This window comes from Thalassophryne amazonica, chromosome 5 (genome assembly GCF_902500255.1).
Source record: "Thalassophryne amazonica chromosome 5, fThaAma1.1, whole genome shotgun sequence".
Classification (NCBI taxonomy): Eukaryota; Metazoa; Chordata; class Actinopteri; order Batrachoidiformes; family Batrachoididae; genus Thalassophryne; species Thalassophryne amazonica.
Window position 1 is genome coordinate 85,953,475 of NC_047107.1, and position 20,649 is coordinate 85,974,123.

At 39.2% G+C, this 20,649-nt stretch overlaps 2 protein-coding genes across 2 annotated transcripts; both read left to right on the forward strand.

Annotated features, from left to right (window-relative positions):
• The first annotated feature begins 1,227 nt into the window (after positions 1–1,227).
• Positions 1,228–4,360, forward strand: epgn (epithelial mitogen homolog (mouse)). Its single transcript, XM_034170775.1, has 5 exons — positions 1,228–1,392; positions 1,763–1,894; positions 2,821–2,941; positions 3,097–3,252; positions 3,941–4,360. The coding sequence occupies exons 1-5, from the start codon at positions 1,284–1,286 to the stop codon at positions 3,993–3,995; spliced, it is 573 nt and encodes a 190-aa protein (XP_034026666.1). The 5' UTR covers positions 1,228–1,283; the 3' UTR covers positions 3,996–4,360.
• A 2,319-nt stretch (positions 4,361–6,679) lies between these two features.
• LOC117510880 (proepiregulin-like) lies at positions 6,680–19,724 on the forward strand. The gene is made up of 5 exons (XM_034170776.1): positions 6,680–6,929; positions 9,016–9,099; positions 14,310–14,436; positions 14,534–14,680; positions 19,658–19,724. The coding sequence occupies exons 1-5, from the start codon at positions 6,890–6,892 to the stop codon at positions 19,722–19,724; spliced, it is 465 nt and encodes a 154-aa protein (XP_034026667.1). The 5' UTR covers positions 6,680–6,889.
• Positions 19,725–20,649: the final 925 nt, after the last annotated feature.

Genomic DNA, 20,649 nt, shown 5'->3' on the forward strand with positions numbered 1-20,649 from the left:
CCGGATCAACACAGCGTTCAGTTTAGAAATGATCTGCTCGTTCCAGCCTGTCGATGGCTGCTCGGTGCACCGCGCGCCCTCCACCGCTGTGGACCGTCTTTAAAAAGGTTTTAACACTCCTTAATCCGTGTGACGCCGACAGAATCTTCACCGAAATCCATCTAATCTTTCGAATGGTTTCCAACTGACTGTCTCTAACAGTTTCTGAAAAAGATTTCATGGAGCAAAGCGGCAGCCTCTCAGCCATTTCACTGACAATAAAAATCCGACGAGGGAGGTGGACCAGTGCTCACTCAAAGACTGCCCACAGGCGAATAACGCAACCGACAGGCGTGAAAAAACTCACGCATGCGCACGAAGGTTCAAGCTTGGCTGATGCAATCACACGTGATTCAAATCTATATAATTTTTGAAAAAAATAAAAAGGTTGGATAGTTTTCTCACAGACCTCGTATAAATGTTTTGACCCCTCCCACACACACACACACATAAGCTGTGGCTTTACCTGTTTTCTTGGGGGGTAATTGGGTTAGATTTGACCATGTTCCCCGGGCGCCTAATGGTGACTTCTGCGCTCCTACTGGCAATTAGGATGGGTTAAATGCAGTAGACATATTTCATTGTGCAGGGAACATGTTCTTCTGTGCATATGACAATAAAATTCCTTTGAATCCTTGAATCCTTGAATGTCTTAATTTGGCCAGGCCCCCCACCCCCAGTATCCCCTGTAATTCAAACCATGTTTGAGTATGTGACACTCTTGACATTTTTAAAATAAAATAAAATTTATGAACTTTACGTTAATTTAAGAACAAAGTTGGCTTGGTCAAAGTCACGCGTGCTCATGTCGTACTCGGCCCCTCCACCGGTGTACAGATATACAGGGAGGAGTATGGCTTCTCCATCCATCTGGACCTCAACTATTTAGCAATCTGTATTTCTTCCCGTCTGTCTTTCTGTAAATAAAACTATTTCCCGGTGTGAACAACACATTTCTGATGAAATCAAACATTTTCGTAACACCTGCAAATCTTTAATGTGGTAACTTTCACCTTGTAAGATAAAACTTTTGAACTCCTCATACTCTCGGTGCTTACGTAAGACCTTCGAGGTGACGTGATTCTTCAGATTTTGTCTCTGCACGTCGCTGGGATTGCGAATGGAATGATGCAAGTGTTTTGTTTTGTTTTACCTTTTTCTTTTCTTTTCTTTTTTTCTTTGAAGGAAGTCCTTTTCAGTTTTCACAGTTCTTGCTTCACTGATTGGCTGCTGACGTGTGGTTGATGTTGAGGAGAACCGTATATAATCTCAGCCAAAAGCTGCTCTTGCAACACTTTGCTGAGAGCATCAGAGATCACAAGATGAAACAAACCCAGACATACCTGACGAAGGGTGAGTCTCTGCTTTATTTAACTGCAGTGCTTCAATTTCATTTGGCTAAAATTTGGTAAACCACTTTTGGTATTTATTTTAAACAAGCTGAAATCTTGATTTACTCTCCACATTTATTGCTATAATATAATTCATCACTTTAAACCAAAAAGGGAGCAATCGGATGCCTAAATGTGCCAGTGAGTGTTTATTTGCTCAGGATTGTGTTCACATCATTCTGGATTTTAGGGGTTTAGGACTTCAGGATTCTGTGCTCTTTAGGTGATATGAAGTTTTTTTTTTTTTCCATTGAGTAGTGCTGTCAGCACCAAAATTCAAACGCTGGAAAAATAACCTTTCTTTATTTTTCTTCTTTCTGTGTGTGGTCCAGTCATCCTCTCAGCAGCAGCGTTGTTTCTCTTCCGAGCCACAACTGTCCGATCTGCCACGCCGACAGCGGAACCCCAGTCCGCAGCCACACCGACTCCGTCCCTCTCCTTTGCAACCAGACAGCTCGACAACAGTAAGTGACACGCACCAGTGGCAGCCTGAGTTTGTATAAATAAAATTTGGGTCAGTGTTGAAGAGAGGATCAGGTGTATAGACTTTTAGATGATGCCGATCAGAGATTAGGATTTAATCTGCTCATCCATCAACACATGCTTTTGAAAACAATGCTTGGTAGAGTCCAGTGAGTAATGGCTGGATCCTAATGACAAAATTAAAAACAGTTGGAGACACTGTCAGTAAACACGTGTAATCATGAAGCAATCTGTGTATTGATCTGGACTGGGGAGTGGGGGGGGGATTTGCAGTTGTCCAGTAGAAGTGGGCGATACCGGGAATTTTGGTATTGATCCAATACCAAGTAAATACAGGCCCAGTATCACCGATATCGATACCAATACTTTTCATATTTAAACTTCATAGATGTATAGGATCCAAAAGACCTAGGATAGAATTTTGCCAAACACTGTACGTGACAACAAAATACTTTATCACAATCAACATTTTTGTTTAAAAAAAAATGTCACTCAACACAACTTAAAACAAAATCTCCTGAGGTAGAGGGCTGACAAACTACAATACAAGGGTGCGCTGCTCCGTGTTGTGTGACACAGCACAGTGCTGCTCTTACAGACAGAGAGTAGACTTTGATGAATCTGCGTGCGCAGCAGTCAGTGCGTACGGGAGAGAAAAAAAGATTGAGTATCGATCTTTTTACACGAGGATCGTTCAATATCAATACCAGCATTGGTATCGATATTATTGATATTAGGATCAATCCGCCCACCTCTACTGTCCAGTGACTACATGGCAACAAATTGGCTAATATTTCATGGTTTTGATTGATTGTCATGTGTTACACAATTAATTACATAGTGACATAAATGGGCCCCAGGAATTTCATTTCTCTCTCTGTCTCTCTCTCTCTCTCCCTCCCTCCAGGTACTATGGACAAACCTCGGGTTTTACAATCACATAGGCCATGTGGAAGCGACCATGCCAACTACTGTCATAATGGTGGCCAGTGCATGTATCCCCAAGACAGCGACGGACCTTCTTGCATGTAAGTTGCTCTTCTAAAATCCTTCTCACTTACACACACACATAATGATTTTATGTTGAGCACTTCAAATCGTGTGATCACAGAGACCTACATGCACATGTTGCTTCATGTTCACCTTTGGAATGTGCTGATCTCTTCCTCTGTCTGGTCTGCAGCTGCGCGGCCTCGTACGGCGGGCCACGGTGCATGTTCATTGTGAACACCATCTCTCAGCCCAAGATCTACGCTGAACAACTGATTGGCATCGTTGTGGGCCTGGCTTTGGTCGTCTTTGCCCTCATTTTTGTGATTTGCTACTGTTCCTGGAAGAAGTGAGTATATTTGCTGAAAATTTTACAGGTGAGCTCAGAGGCAGCGAGAAAGTCATCAGAGCTGAAATAATGTCATTTAACAATCAACTTTATTAACTGATCTATATTTTAATGTCTGGGTTGAAATTTTGCAAACTTACTGTATTACTTGGAAATTGGGAACCAGCGTGTTTTTATTTTTTCAGGTTGAACTGATTTACAGTCATATACTGTATAGTTTAATGACCTTCAAGTTTTTAATTTTACATCTAGTGATGCCCCCAAACATTGGTTTATTTGTAGATTTCTCAATATTAGTAACCATGGGCATAAAGACACTTACTTTGACAGTGTGGTGCCAAGTTTGGTGCAAATTGGAGTAAAACAAAAAGCCCCCCCCCCCCCCCCCCCAAAAAAAAAGCAACCTTTGGGCTTTGAGCTCAGTAAAGTTGATGCCAATGATTGACTTTTGCTAAATTTGACCTCATACATGTATTTGCAGAAACCACCTACATATTTGTGCCACATTTGTTGCAAATCAGAGTGGACAAACAAATCTTTTTGACTTTTAACTCCAATAATGTTGACCTTTGCAGTTCCACGGTTGACTGTCATCCACGTCATGTTTAGTGGAAATATCTACCAAATGCCCAGGTGGGATGAGAAGGGGAACAAACAAACAAACATGATTCTCGTCTTTTGTTCACAGATGTATAAAGTCATCAAAGCTGATCAAACCCACATTACCAGAGAGCACAGTGTGAGTCACTGTTCACTGAATCACTGTTCCTGGTCATCATCATCTTCATCTTCACCACTGGTCCAACTGGTTAGCAGAAAGCCAAACATGAGCTTAACTACAGCTGGACTGGACGGCACTTAATTTTATTTTTAGATCATTTCTGAACCTGAAATGCTGTGCATAAAGAAAGGAAACCACATCTTCTCAACTAAGATCAAGCTTCAATGTGAAACATTCTCAGAATATGAATTACTCCAATATGAATTTGGCATTTTTGTAGTTTTAAAACACGGTTGTGTGAAAATGTTTATTTATTGTAACATAGACATTAACTTATTTAAGTTGTTGCATTTATTTAAAGTTTTGTAATAAATTTGTAAAAATGTACATTTTTTTGTGTTTTGTGAATTTCTGTTATATACACCCATAATATACACCTTTTAAAACAAAGAGCAAACAGACCTATTTAATTAGGAGTCAAGTCTAATCAGGTTTGGGAGCACACTATGATGCTGAGCTTCACCGCATCTACGACATAGAACCAACTGCCTTGGGACTTGGATGGCAACCACCCAGGCAGACAACCGGTCCGTTCCCACATCTAAAAAATAAATACCTGCAACATGCAAGTGAATCATGGGCGCCCCCTTGGCCTTGTCCAGGTACTAAGGCACTCCTTTCTCTCATGAAGTGGATTTATGCAAAAGAATTACATGTGAGATATTTAGTTTTTTTTTAAATATGTAATGCTTAGGTCTATTTATTGTCAATTATTTAATATTTAGAAGATTTTAATGATTTTTTTTGCATCATAGGCCTCATGATTTTTTAAATCATGCAACCTTTTTACTTTGCACTGTCAAAATAAAGAAACAAATAAATTCATTTAAAAAATAAAATGCAGACTGCATGTACATTTTCTGTCTGTGGGTGATTCTTAGACTACGGGCACTTATGTCCTTTGATCATATTGTATGAAAAACAGAAAAAAGGGGAAATTTCACACTTTTATAGTTATCTTTACAATGAAAGTGTGTTAAGAAATTTGCTCTAGTAGTCTATGATGACTTTTTCACCTTTTTTCAGCATCATTATATGCAAATATTGCCGTTTTGTGCTTGTCCCACACCCAGACTTTTGATCTTCAATGATAAAATGAATGGTAAAGAAACATTTTTTCTAATGTTTTAAAATATCTCTGAATAAAATATCAGTAAAATAATCAAAACATAATTGGGGTATTCAATGTCATACAACTGTTGTGTAAACAAAATGTAGTTGTCCCACACTATTGCCGTAATTTCCACCACAACACTGTAATGTCCCTAACAGTTTGTATGAAAGATTGTTTGGGTAGTTTCTATGGAGATAAACAGTGACATCAGAGCACATGTATATAGCGCCAAATCACAACAAACAGTTGCCCCAAGGCGCTTTATATTGTAAGGCAATGGTGTGGTGGAAATTACATTTACAAGGCCAATAGTGCCCGTAGTTAAAGAATCACCCCTGTATCTTCTGAGGCTGCATGTATGTGTGTGTGTGTGTGTGTGTGCATGCGTGCACACATGCATATATGAAAACATTTGATTGCGAACCATTATGTTTAAAATGATCAAATATTTCAGATGAAGCCTTCACCCTGTTACTGCACACTGAAGATTCCAGTATTAAACTTATGCTAAAGTTGGAATCTGAGCACAAAAATACAGATATTGATGCAAAAATATAGAATACAGAAGAATTTCCAAGTTGACACCCCAAACTCACAGAAGGTTTAAACCAGTCTCCCATTACTGGTTTTTGATACTTGATTGTATTTATGGAGAAACAACAAAAAAACACGATGCCCAATCGGGGCCTGACATCAGATATAATTGGTGGTAGAAGTGACGTTATAGAACAGTGTGAGCAATCTGGAAAGTTATGAGCATATTTAAAATATATGTGACATCGGCATATCCTGACTGACCGGGGTAACGTGTGAAAGTGGGCAATCATGTACAATATGCACCTTCCTTCTGATCCTTTCTTACAACATGAAACACATGATGGAACACGTCACATTTCTCAACAAAAAGTGTTATTATGGCAATCGTACATAACTGGCAGGGTTGTGATGGCTCAGTAACCAGAGCACTGGCCTTCTGTGCAGAAAGCTGCTGGTTCAAGTCCTGGGGGTGCCTCACTAATAGCTGGGGAAGATATAAAGCAGTGAAGGAAGGAACTGGCCACCCATCATCATGCCACGCCCCTGCACATGTGCAATTCTCACGGGCACATCTCTGAAATGTAGTTAAAAAAGAAACTGTGTAGGAATCAGTCTTTATGTAATCAGATGTATAAAATAGGTAATAACAAGAACTGTGATTACATACAAATATTAGCCATGATCTTAAAAATATCAGGCCCAGTTTCCTCAGTTTTGAAACTGGGATGTTTTCCAAACTGCAAAATACAAACTACAGCAATATATAACTGCACGTGTTAGTTATATATAAATAACTTTTTTAGCAAGTACTCATAACTTTCAGATTGTTTCAAAGACACACACACATAGACCAGTTTGGGAGGGTCGTGTATTGGAATGAAAAAGAGCTGCATTGTGTACATTTCTACGTGTGTCAAAGTCTTTCAGTATCAGTGATGATTAATGTACAGAAACTACTCCTCCTCTTTAATTTTTTTGTTCCTTTCTGTTGCTTTCTCTCTTTTTTGTAACAGTGTCTTCAGGTGATTTATTGGACTCTTTGATGTATAAAACTGTCTAAACTACAGCAGTCTGTCACCACACCGTAACCGCACGATTGAGTCTTTTGGTTTTGGGTTTGTTTAAATGTCACTGCTGCTGCTGACATTCTGACAGCCTCCTCTCTTTGGGATCTGGATTGTCTCAAACCTGCTGCGGGCTCTGACATGATGACCAGTAAAACCTCAGCACTGCTCCTCCTCTATGGTAAGAAGCAATTTTTTTTTTTCTTCACAGTTTGATTTAAATGTGATGGCTACACTTTGATGATTTTCTATAGTTTCAGACATTGTTAATTCAGACATAGGGTAAAACACACTGTGCACTGAATGCACAAGTGCAGAAAGTTAAAGCAAACAACTCCACAACCCACAGATTTCACTTTCAGTGGAGAGTCTTAAAATACCTTAAAACTCCTGTATTTTATATTTTCATCCTCAGGATACAATTCTTTATAAGAAAAATGAAAATCAGTAGAATAAGAAAACTGTAACTTATTTCCCAACCTGCCATTTCTGTGACACTCCACACATTAAACAGAGAATGGGGCAGGGGTGGTCTTGAGTCAGGATACCTCTGTTCTGGGAGGAAAAAAGCACACTAACCACTTGTCCACCGCACTACCCTTAAAAGTGTTCACATAATTAGTGACATTTATTTTTGGAGCTTTATTTATTTTTTGACACTATCTGAGGCTTGACCTTTGAAGTGTCAAGAGGCTGAATCCTCTTGGACTAGTTTTAACGAATATTTTTTGTTCCTCCATTATGGAGGTACTATTTATTTACTAGACTTACCTCATTTTAATTTTTTTTATCTGCTGTAGTTCCTAATGGAAAAATAAAGTTGTTATTTGATTTGATTATTTGATGAAAGAACATTCCTTTAAAATTGCAGTCACACGTTCACACAAGAAAACTCTTCTTTTGCTTGTAACGCATGAATGTATTTTGCATAATGGTGGTATTTCATGTTTGCACAAGTGAATAAATTTAAGAAAGTATCATCCAATATTTGTCTAGTTGTCTTTTCTCTCACCAAAGCGCGCTGATTATCATCTCTGGATTGAGTTTACAAATTTAATTTGTACCTGACATACTCTTGAGGGTATACATTCCAAAATGCATGAATTTTTGTATTTTATTCTCAGCAAAAATAATCTTGTAAGTGCAGCTGTTTTTATTACTACATTGTTGTTTCGCAAATGAAATTTTGTAACACACTGGAGAAATACAAGTGTAAATCCAGCTGCTATGATGATGTTATGACATCAGACTGGATGTTGCGTGCAACATGTGGGAGGGCTGAATAGTATTTCATTACTAATAGAGAGATTTAGGTTCATAAATTGGTGATTCTTAGACTACGGGCACTTACGTATTATGTCCTTTGATCATATTGTATGAAAAACAGAAAAAAGGGGAAATCTCACACTTTTATAGTTATCTTTACAATGAAAGTGTTTTAAGAAATTTGTTCTGGTAGTCTATGATGACTTTTTCACCTTTTTTCAGCATCATTATATGCAAATATTGCCGTTTTGTGCTTGTTCCACACCCAGACTTTTGATCTTCAATGATAAAAATGAATGGTAAAGAAACATTTTTTCTAATGTTTTAAAATATCTCTGAATAAAATATCAGTAAAATAATCAAAACATAATTGGGGTATTCAATGTCATACAACTGTTGTGAATTTTTTAAACAAAATGTAGTTGTCCCACACTATTGTCATAATTTCCACCACAACACTGTAATGTCCCTTTAAACAGTTTGTATGAAAGATTGTTTGGGTAGTTTCTATGGAGATAAACAGTGACATCAGAGCACATGTATATAGCGCCAAATCACAACAAACAGTTGCCCCAAGGCGCTTTATATTGTAAGGCAATGGTGTGGTGGAAATTACATTTACAAGGCCAATAGTGCCCGTAGTTAAAGAATCACCCAAATAACTGCAACAGACACACGAGGCTGGACAGAGTGTGCAGGGTAACATTAAGCATTAACTACTTATAACCAGATACATCTGGTTATAACTGCAGGAATGTGGGCATCTACAATCATATCATCAGGCTGTGCAGGTTGATACATGCACATGTGCCACACAAAACAACACCACATCACAACCCAAGTGTCAAAGATTACACACCCGCCCCAGACTGGGAATATCACATTCCACAGTGATATTTAAAGGTTGCATCCATTCCCAGACTTAGTCCAAAACAACATCTGAACCTGACCTCCTGAACTCAGAGAAATGCTCTCAATACTCTTTAACTGCTTCTCCACAGGTGTCATGCTGCTTTGGCCAAATGTTCTCATCAACAGTGCCTCATCCCAAAGGCAAACTGGAACAGATGTCTCTCTCTCTGCAGGTACTTACTGTCACAGCTCTTATTACATCCGCCAAGGACGTAATAAAATTCCCGGCGTTTATTTATTTGTCTGTCTGTCTGTCTGTCTGTTAGCAGGATTACGTCAAAACTACTGCACAAATTTTGATGAAATTTTTGACCACAGATACATATCAGGCCATGGAATAATCCATAAAATTTTGGATGTGATCCAGATTCAGATCCAGATCCTGGATCAAGATTTCACTTTATAAATGGGTGATTCTTTAACTACGGGCACTATTGGCCTTGTAAATGTAATTTCCACCACACCATTGCCTTACAATATAAAGCGCCTTGGGGCAACTGTTTGTTGTGATTTGGCGCTATATACATGTGCTCTGATGTCACTGTTTATCTCAATAGAAACTACCCAAACAATCTTTCATACAAACTGTTTAAAGGGACATTACAGTGTTGTGGTGGAAATTAGGGCAATAGTGTGGGACAGCTACATTTTGTTTAAAAAAATCACAACAGTTGTATGACATTAAATACCCCAATTATGTTTTGATTATTTTACTGATATTTTATTCAGAGATATTTTAAAACATTAGAAAAAATGTTTCTTTACCATTCATTTTTATCATTGAAGATCAAAAGTCTGGGTGTGGGACAAGCACAAAACGGCAATATTTGCATATAATGATGCTGAAAAAAGGTGAAAAAGTCATCATAGACTACTAGAACAAATTTCTTAACACACTTTCATTGTAAAGATAACTATAAAAGTGTGAGATTTCCCCTTTTTTCTGTTTTTCATACAATATGATCAAAGGACATAATAAGTGCCCGTAGTCTAAGAATCACCCAAATATTTTAAAGGATTACGTCAAAACTACTGCACAGATTTTGATGAACTTTTCACTACAGATAAACTACCTCCATTACATTTTGGAGGTGATCTTGATCCAGATTTGGATCTGGATTCTGATCAAGATTTCAATATTATTTGAAGTATTATGTCAAAACTACTGCATGGATTTTGATGATTTTTTTTTTTTTTTTAACCGCAGATAGATATTAAGCCATGGAAGAACACATTAAATTTTGGAGGTAGTCCGGATCCGGATTCTGGATCAAGTTTCACTTTATATACGGGTGATTCTTTAACTATGGGCACTATTGGCCTTGTAAATGTAATTTCCACCACACCATTGCCTTACAATATAAAGCGCCTTGGGGCAACTGTTTGTTGTGATTTGGCGCTATATACATGTGCTCTGATGTCACTGTTTATCTCCATAGAAACTACCCAAACAATCTTTCATACAAACTGTTTAAAGGGACATTACAGTGTTGTGGTGGAAATTACGGCAATAGTGTGGGACAACTACATTTTGTTTAAAAAAAATCACAACAGTTGTATGACATTGAATACCCCAATTATGTTTTGATTATTTTACTGATATTTTATTCAGAGATATTTTAAAACATTAGAAAAAACGTTTCTTTACCATTCATTTTTATCATTGAAGATCAAAAGTCTGGGTGTGTGACAAGCACAAAACGGCAATATTTGCATATAATGATGCTGAAAAAAGGTGAAAAAGTCATCATAGACTACTAGAACAAATTTCTTAAAACACTTTCATTGTAAAGATAACTATAAAAGTGTGAGATTTCCCGTTTTTTTCTGTTTTTCATACAATATGATCAAAGGACATAATAAGTGCCCGTAGTCTAAGAATCACCCATACGCTTTGAAGGATTACATAAAAACTACGTCACAGATTCTCACCCCATTTGCACCACAGATCGATACGCCGACAGCTTGTTTCCTGTGCTGGTAACAATTTTGGGTCCGCTTGTGTAGGCAATAACTAAAAATCAGTCAATGCTGAACTCTTGTAGGTCAGGTCTGGGAGAATATACTGGTGCTACACATTGTTGCATGGACCACACCATCGAGTCCTGGATGGCAGCCACCCAGGCAGACACCTGAGTCATCTCCAGAGTTCAAAAGTAACCATTAATCTGCTACAGCCAGGTGAAACATGGGCACATCGTTGGCATTCTATAGGCACTGAGGTGCTCAACACTGAGGCATGTGGGTTCTGGATCACGTAAAGAGACAGGACACGTGGTAGGAACATGGTAGCTAACATTCCCTCACAATGCAAGTGGTTTTCCTCTTCTGAGTCTCACAAAATAACAACTGGTTTGACACAAAGTCATTCCAGTGGTGCCCAAGGATCATCCAAAGAGGCAAGGATCATCCAAAGAGGCCTCGTTCCAAAGACATCCACTCATTAGGGCCCCTTCACACATAGTACGAATGTGGTCAAATTGCGCATGAACTGTGCATGAAGCAGGAATCGTATGCAATACATGTAAAATTGTAGCTGCCTCCAATGCCTCGTACACCTAGCTACAATTATTTGCGCACACCAGTGGCTGAAAGACAGAGTGTGCCCTGTGAGAGCCCATCGAATCCTCTCACGGCAGGTGTCGACCAAATTCCAGTTGACACACACAAACATCTCCACTCGCTTGGCACATAGAAAATGTGTGGCCATTCGAGCTATTAGCACGAAATGCCAATTTCGTGCTAACAGAAAACAGTTGGCAGACGATCACTTTCGAGCCGGATATGGAATTTGTCTAAGTGCCCCCCACAAGTGTGGCTTTGCAAACAGACACAGTGACATGTTGGTATGTGCACTGAACTGACGGGGGCATATCCACCGACATGAGTGGCTGTAGAGATCTTTGGTTCTGGACGTCCCAGCTGGAGAACACGTACTGTGTTTGGATAGACATGAACTAACAACTGTTCATTGTGACGTGTGTGTGTCTGCTTGCTGTCCTCACGTGGACATACATAAAAACATGTATTGCTGTTGCAATGGGCTCTCAGTAAAATAATCAAAACATAATTGGGGTATTCAATGTCATATAACTGTTGTGATTTTTTTAAACAAAATGTAGTTGTCCCACACTATTGTCATAATTTTCACCACAACACTGTAATGTCCCTTTAAACAGTTTGTATGAAAGATTGTTTGGGTAGTTTCTATGGAGATAAACAGTGACATCAGAGCACATGTATATAGCGCCAAATCACAACAAACAGTTGCCCCAAGGCGCTTTATATTGTAAGGCAATGGTGTGGTGGAAATTACATTTACAAGGCCAATAGTGCCCGTAGTTAAAGAATCACCCTTATATGGTGTGTGGTTGTATTTCTTTTTAAATACATCTATGTCCTTCTTGATATCAGGCATTTTCCCACACCTTTTACAGGACAGCGATAGCAGCTCAGTGATAAAGTTTCTGGCTAGCAATCAGTGCTTTTGGAAATTGCAAGTTCGAATCCCGTGGGTGGCATGTATTTTTTTTCACAGCAGCTGCTCGCACTGTGTTCCCCCATGCACAAATCAGTCGCAGCGGCATCATTCACGCCTGCCTGTCGGCTCGATGTTTTTGTGGTTCGCTCATATGAGCTGTTCCGCTGTGATTCATCCTAATTTGTACTTATTCGTAATATGTGTGAAGGGGCCCTTACTTGTGGTCACTGGTTAGTGTCCAAGTCATACAATCATACACCATGACAGGAAAAGCCAGGACCCTAAAGACTTTTACCTTCTTTCTCATGCACAGATATCGGCATCGCCTAACACCTCTATCTAGCAACTTCATGGCTCCATAAGGACTTCCCAGGCATGTCCTAATCTCAGTGGCCTTCTAACTCACCAAATATAAAAAGAAATGGCAAGAGGTGGACTTGTATTCCAAATGGTAGCACTACAGATGTGAAACTGTGTGGTAGGACTCAGTGTGGCGCTCTGACACGCTTTACACTCTACAACAGAACCCAGTAACATCTCGCAATGATTCATAATGTACTGCAGTGACATTATCTTATGAAAGGTTTCTGAAAAACATCTTTAACAATGTAAATTTGTTGCCCCTTTATTGAATTTGTGTCACTATTTTGAATTTTGCCAGAAATCACATATGAAATGGTGTAAATTTTGTGAGAACACATGTGTTATAGTCACAGAAAGTGAGGTATTAATGTTGCAATACACTGTTCATTTTACTGAGTTCTGTTGTAGCCCCTCAGTGTTGGAGTGCCATGACATACTGCTATCATAAGGCATATGCAGAAATGTCTCATACTTGTCACCACTTACTCCAATTAAGGTTCGGTGGGGGCTTGAGTCTATCCCAACAGACATGGGGTAAGAGGCAGGGCACACCCTAGTCAGGAAGCCACTCTAATACAGGGCTGAAATACACAACAGTAAGTCCCTTCAACTGCTCCCTTGCTTTCACTTGGCGTCAGCACAGCAGATTTGAGGAGAATCTGTGTGTTGATTTGGCACAAGTTTGACACTGAATGCTTGTACTGACACAACTCCATATTACACGATGAATCAACAGGGGTGGTCTTTCACCACTGCATAGAAGCACACTTAACTAGGTTGAAATACGCAATAGACAGGAAAATAAAATTGGAATTAAATAGATAGAATGTGGGGCTGGGGGCATTTCATCTTTACTGCAAATTACTGTTGACCAGATGGAAATACTGCTTTGAAATGTTCTGAAACCTTTGAAACGCCCATGTTTCATGTTTAATGTCAAAATCATGCTGCTTTGAATTCAGTAATTTGTTACTTGTAAAAAGCAAAAGCAAACCAAATGAATGAAAAAGAATGCAAACACTGGCAGAGCCCAAATCATATTGTTATAGCATAAATCTATCTGTTATATAGTTCTGGTACAAAATATTTTGGCATTGTTCCAGGAAGGAACCAACATTTTTACGAAGTTTTATTTCAATTGGTTGAGTAATTTATGTATAATGCTGCAGATAAACCAAAAAGTTAACCTATGCAGGCAAATGCACTTTGTTGGTAGACATTACAAATAAAAAAGAAAAAACAAAAAGATCCGTCATATTTTTATTCTCGTATTTGATGTTTGATGATGGGGGTGGGTGGCAGAAAAGCCTGCAGAGCATCAGTATTTCCAGGAATAGATGGTGCTGCTTCACTCATTTATTACACATGAGCTCAAAGTGTAGAATGATGGTGGTCTCCGGAACACCTGAATCTTGGTTTTATCCTCCTAGACCCCTGAGGGTAAACATTCATCCCACAGGCTTGAATTGTTGATTAGATGAAAGTGATGCAGTGCTGCCTATGAAAAGCTATCTAACAGTATTCTTGTTGTTCCATCAGTGCAGGAAGAAGAGCGCCCCCATGTGGCACAGCAGCTAGTACACAGCTGTGATCAAGCATTAGACAACTACTGCCTGAACAATGGGCAGTGCATGCTGCTGGTCGACATCAACGAACACCACTGCAAGCGAGAGAGCCTGTGAGAGAGCGACGCAGAGACGATGTGAACTATCAGGCTCCTTGTCATCGTGAGACAATTGGTGGTTTTTCTATTTGTGTTACAGGTGCAAGAGAGGTTTCTACGGCCCCAGGTGTAGCCACGTGGAGCTCGTCTTTCAGCCAGTGAAAGAAAAGCATGTGATTGTCACCGCTGTGTGTGTGATTGCGCTGGTTGCAGGCCTGGCGGCAGTGCTGCTTGTCTGCTGCCAGTGGTGAGTTTTGACTGTGTGTCTGTTCTTCAGCATATCTTGGAATTTTTTTTAACTAATGGGAGTATTATCAATCAATCAATCAATTTTTTTTTTTACATAGCGCCAAATCACAACAAACAGTTGCCCCAAGGCGCTTTATATTGTAAGGCAAGGCCATACAATAATTATGTAAAACCCCAACGGTCAAAACGACCCCCTGTGAGCAAGCACTTGGCTACAGTGGGAAGGAAAAACTCCCTTTTAACAGGAAGAAACCTCCAGCAGAACCAGGCTCAGGGAGGGGCAGTCTTCTGCTGGGACTGGTTGGGGCTGAGGGAGAGAACCAGGAAAAAGACATGCTGTGGAGGGGAGCAGAGATCAATCACTAATGATTAAATGCAGAGTGGTGCATACAGAGCAAAAAGAGAAAGAAACAGTGCATCTACCCTTTCAAGAATTTTTGAGAGAAAAGGAAGGTTGGAGATTGGCCTATAATTAGCTAAGATAGCTGGGTCAAGTGATGGCTTTTTAAGTAATGGTTTAATTACTACCACCTTAAAAGCCTGTCGTACATAGCCAACTAACAAAGATAGATTGATCATATTTAAGATCGAAGCATTAAATAATGGTAGGGCTTCCTTGAGCAGCCTGGTAGGAATGGGGTCTAATAAACATGTTGATGGTTTGGATGAAGTAACTAATGAAAATAACTCAGACAGAACAATCGGAGAGAAAGAGTCTAACCAAATACCGGCATCACTGAAAAGCAGCCATCTTTGGGATGGTTATGAGTAATTTTTTCTCTAATAGTTAAAATTTTGTTAGCAAAGAAAGTCATGAAGTCATTACTAGTTAAAGTTAATGGAATACTCAGCTCAGTGCTGAAAAGAAACCTGGGGTTGTTCTTATTTTCTTCAATTAGTGATGAGTAGAAAGATGTCCTAGCTTTACGGAGGGCTTTTTTATAGAGCAACAGACTCTTTTTCCAGGCTAAGTGAAGATCTTCTAAATTAGTGAGACGCCATTTCCTCTCCAACTTACGGGTTATCTGCTTTAAGCTACGAGTTTGTGAGTTATACCACAGAGTCAGGCACTTCTGATTTAAAGCCCTCTTTTTCAGAGGAGCTACAGCATCCAAAGTTGTCTTCAATGAGGATGTAAAACTATTGACGAGATACTCTATCTCACTTACAGAGTTTATGTAGCTACTCTGCCCTGTGTTGGTATATGGCATTAGAGAACATAAAGAAGGAATCATATCCTTAAACCTAGTTACAGCGCTTTCTGAAAGACTTCTAGTGTAATGAAACTTATTCCCCACTGCTGGGTAGTCCATCATAGTAAATGTAAATGTTATTAAGAAATGATCAGACAGAAGGGAGTTTTCAGGGAATACTGTTAAGTCTTCAATTTCCATACCATAAGTCAGAACAAGATCTAAGATATGATTAAAGTGGTGGGTGGACTCATTTACATTTTGAGCAAAGCCAATAGAGTCTAATAATAGATTAAATGCAGTGTTGAGGCTGTCATTCTCAGCATCTGTGTGGATGTTAAAATCGCCCACTATAATTATCTTATCTGAGCTAAGCACTAAGTCAGACAAAAGGTCTGAAAATTCACAGAGAAACTCACAGTAACGACCAGGTGGACGATAGATAATAACAAATAAAACTGGTTTTTGGGACTTCCAATTTGGATGGACAAGACTAAGAGTCAAGCTTTCAAATGAATTAAAGCTCTGTCTGGGTTTTTGATTAATTAATAAGCTGGAATGGAAGATTGCTGCTAATCCTCCGCCCCAGCCCGTGCTATGAGCGTTCTGGCAGTTAGTGTGACTCGGGGGTGTTGACTCATTTAAACTAACATATTCATCCTGCTGTAACCAGGTTTCTGTAAGGCAGAATAAATCAATATGTTGATCAATTATTATATCATTTACCAACAGGGACTTAGAAGAGAGAGACCTAATGTTTAATAGACCACATTTAACTGTTTTAGTCTGTGGTGCAGTTGAAGGTGCTATATTATTTTTTCTTTTTGAATTTTTATGCTTAAATAGATTTTTGCTGGTTATTGGTGGTCTGGGAGCAGACACCGTCTCTACGGGGATGGGGTAATGAGGGGATGGCAGGGGGAGAGAAGCTGCAGAGAGGTGTGTAAGACTATAACTCTGCTTCCTAGTCCCAACCCTGGATAGTCACGGTTTGGAGGATTTAAGAAAATTGGCCAGATTTCTAGAAATGAGAGCTGCTCCATCCAAAGTGGGATGGATGCCGTCTCTCCTAACAAGACCAGGTTTTCCCCAGAAGCTTTGCCAATTATCTATGAAGCCCACCTCATTTTTTGGACACCACTCAGACAGCCAGCAATTCAAGGAGAACATGCGGCTAAACATGTCACTCCCGGTCCGATTGGGGAGGGGCCCAGAGAAAACTACAGAGTCCGACATTGTTTTTGCAAAGTTACACACCGATTCAATGTTAATTTTAGTGACCTCCGATTGGTGTAACCGGGTGTCATTACTGCCGACGTGAATTACAGTTTTACCAAATTTACGCTTAGCCTTAGCCAGCAGTTTCAAATTTCCTTCAATGTCGCCTGCTCTGGCCCCCGGAAGACAATTGACTATGGTTGCTGGTGTCGCTAACTTCACATTTCTCAAAACAGAGTCGCCAATAACCAGAGTTTGATCCTCGGTGGGTGTGTTGTCGAGTGGGGAAAAACGGTTAGAAATGTGAACGGGTTGGCGGTGTACACGGGGCTTCTGTTTAGAACTACGCTTCCTCCTCACAGTCACCCAGTCGGCCTGCTTTCCCGGCTGCTCGGGATCTACCTAACGGCGGCTAAGCTACCTTAGTCCGCACCGACTACAGGGGCCTGGCTAGCTGTAGAATTTTCCACGGTGCGGAGCCGAGTCTCCAATTCGCCCAGCCTGGCCTCCAAAGCTATGAATAAGCTATACTTATTACAAGTACCATTACTGCTAAAGGAGGCCGAGGAATAACTAAACATTTCACACCCAGAGCAGAAAAGTGCGGGAGAGACAGGAGAAGCCGCCATGCTAAATCGGCTAAGAGCTAGTAGCTGCGCTAAGCTAGCGGATTCCTAAAAACACGCAAAGTGAATAATGTGTAAATAATTTAGAGGTGATTCAGCAGAAGGAGTGCTTTAGTTAAGGCACGTGAAGATTACACTGTGAAATAAATCGTAATCTAGATAACTAGATCAATCTAAGTGCGCAGATTAAACAGCTAACAGATACAGCAAAACACCGCTGTGCTCCGGAACAGGAAGTGATACAATACCGCAGTGAGAGCCAACCACCAGTAGAGGAAGCTTCTCAAACTCGTCGGGTGAAACACTATGCAAATCTTTCCCGTCGTCCTTTGCTAAAAACTCCTTGAACAGTGCATAACTTTTCTTGATATTTTTCGCGGTACTCTCACTGTCTTTCTTGGATAGAAGAAAATTTATCGCATCAGTATCCACGGACGCAACCCTTCTGCTCTCCGCCATGATGTCATCTGCGACACATCACCCCTGCGCATGCGAAAAACACTGTTGCCCCGTTATGACAAAATCGGTCCGCAATCACTCATAATGTTGCCCGAAATGGTGCAGAGTCAGTCAGTAATGTGGCTATTGTTAACTTTGGATGATTTATTGTGAAAAGTATTGCAATTATTACACACGAGTCAGCCAATCAGTACAAAGGATTTCAGTCAGATGTATAATACTCCATTATGCATGCCCTCTAAACCAGTCACTATTTGTATATTGTTCAATGCAGGGTAAATAAAATAATAAAATGTGAACATATAGTTAATGTAAGAGTAAAATCATGAATTAAGTAAATAAATTAACTTGCTGCACTGCGGTCAGAGTACAGATTAAGAAAACATAGTACTGCAATACCTGCAGAAACTTCTTCCATTGTTTTGTGGCTCTTTTGCAGCATATAGGTGTTTTTTCGTGCATTGTGGGAATTTGCAGTAGACAATCAAATTAAGTGATTTTATGTGCTGCATGTTTTATTTCTGTTCTCTGTGTTTGCAAGCATTTTGATTGATGCAGGGGGTTTTTTGTACTTATGTTTTGTGCGTTAGCCAGTCTATGGAGTTAAAATTGTCATTAATATTTGTAAATGCACACAGGGTGATCTACAAATAATCATTGATTTGCAAATGTGTTCAGATATCCACAAATGCAAATTTCATATCTGTAACTTGTAAACTGGTCTTTGCAAATAATGTTGTATTTGCAAATATAAAACTTAATTTGTAAAAAAAAAAAAAAATTTACATTTGTAAAACTGGAAATTGTATTTGTGAATTGAGTTTCAGCATTTGTGGATCACCAATTACACGCATTCGTCGCTTTCCTCTGCGACGTCATTTTGAGACATTCTTTTCACGAACACAGATCCACAAACAAATGCTGACTGATTCACAAATACACACGCACACAATTTTAACTCCATAGCCAGTCAGGTCTTTTGGAAGTGTTGTGGCTTTAAACTCTTAAATAAAATAATGAGTTTATCTCATAATTGTTTTGCAGAAGCACTAAGAAGGACACACATGTAACACCTTCAAAGGGGGGGGGCGATAATAGAAACTGCTCACTGCATTCTTTTTCAGTTTTGGAATGAACAGGGAATCAGGGAAGGAAAATGCAAAACATTTTACAAGATCTACCAAATAAGAGGGCTTTTTTTTCTTTAATGTTAAAAACAAAACCTCTACTGACATCGGGGTGAATGTGAGGCATTATTGTAAAGCGCTTTAACAAGTAAAATGGTAAATGCAGTCCATTTATCATTTTACTTGTTGTTTAGTATGTTTCAATATGGTTGATTTAATTTACCAAAATACAATGAGCGTATTATTCTTATTTAAATACGAATGTTACAAAACAGCAAATTCCAAGCTGTGAATCACATGATGTAAGTATTTTAACATGTCAATAAAGAGAATAATTGTTTTGTGTTTACAGGTATAAGAGACAAAGAAGGCTCCGACAACAGAAGCAACATGGTTATGAAGGAGTACAGACACCTTAGAGCCAAAAGTCACCTGTTTTTTTTCACAAGTTATCACAGAATTACTGACAGGTTATGGGGCCATTTAAAAAAAAAAAAACAAAAGAAAAAAATGTGATCGCTAGCTCCAATTTTGGTAAAAAAGTGATGCAAATTATTGGTTGAGCTAATAGGATTAATAAATGGAATAGTGTTGACAGTGTTAAATGCTTGGTCTCCAACGTAAAGGTCAAACAAGGTCTACGTCTATTGGATTCTATGACATGTGACATATGTTACCCCATAACGTGATAAGTAAAGATGATACATGGTCCAAACTATTCCTTTTTAAAACCGTGTTAACTAGTAATTTGCATCACTTTTTACCAAAATTGGAGCAACTTTAACTTTTGACAACTGTACAAAATGAAACTGACCTTTGTCACGATTCTTGCTGTTTTTATCCTGTAACTCCATAGAATTCAGTCACAGATTGTCCAAACTATACCTTTTTGGAATCTTTATGATCAAGCAAATAATGTGGAATATTTTTCAATATGATTGGAACATCTTTTAATTTTGACCTCTGTGTAATTCTTCAATTGACCCCTCCCTGACCACCGATTGAAAATTCAAGTGGCCAATCATTTTTTTCAAGAGGATTGTCTGAGGAGTATTTCTGCTGAATTTGATGCTTTTATCACCATTTGCAGAATTCCCCTCTAAATATTCTCTTATCCGCTGCACTCACCCCTGTCACATTTCTCCATGTAATGTGGAGTTGCACCAGGAAGAGCATCTGGCGTAAAGCGTCTGCCAGTTCAACATGTAGATCCAGCTCGGCCCTGCTGTGGCGACCCTCAGTGAAAATGAGGTGAAGGGTCTTACAAACTACAGCTCATCACTACACAGTGTGGAAAGTTTTAACACCTTCATGTTATTCTCATTTCAGTTCTTGCTGTTTAAA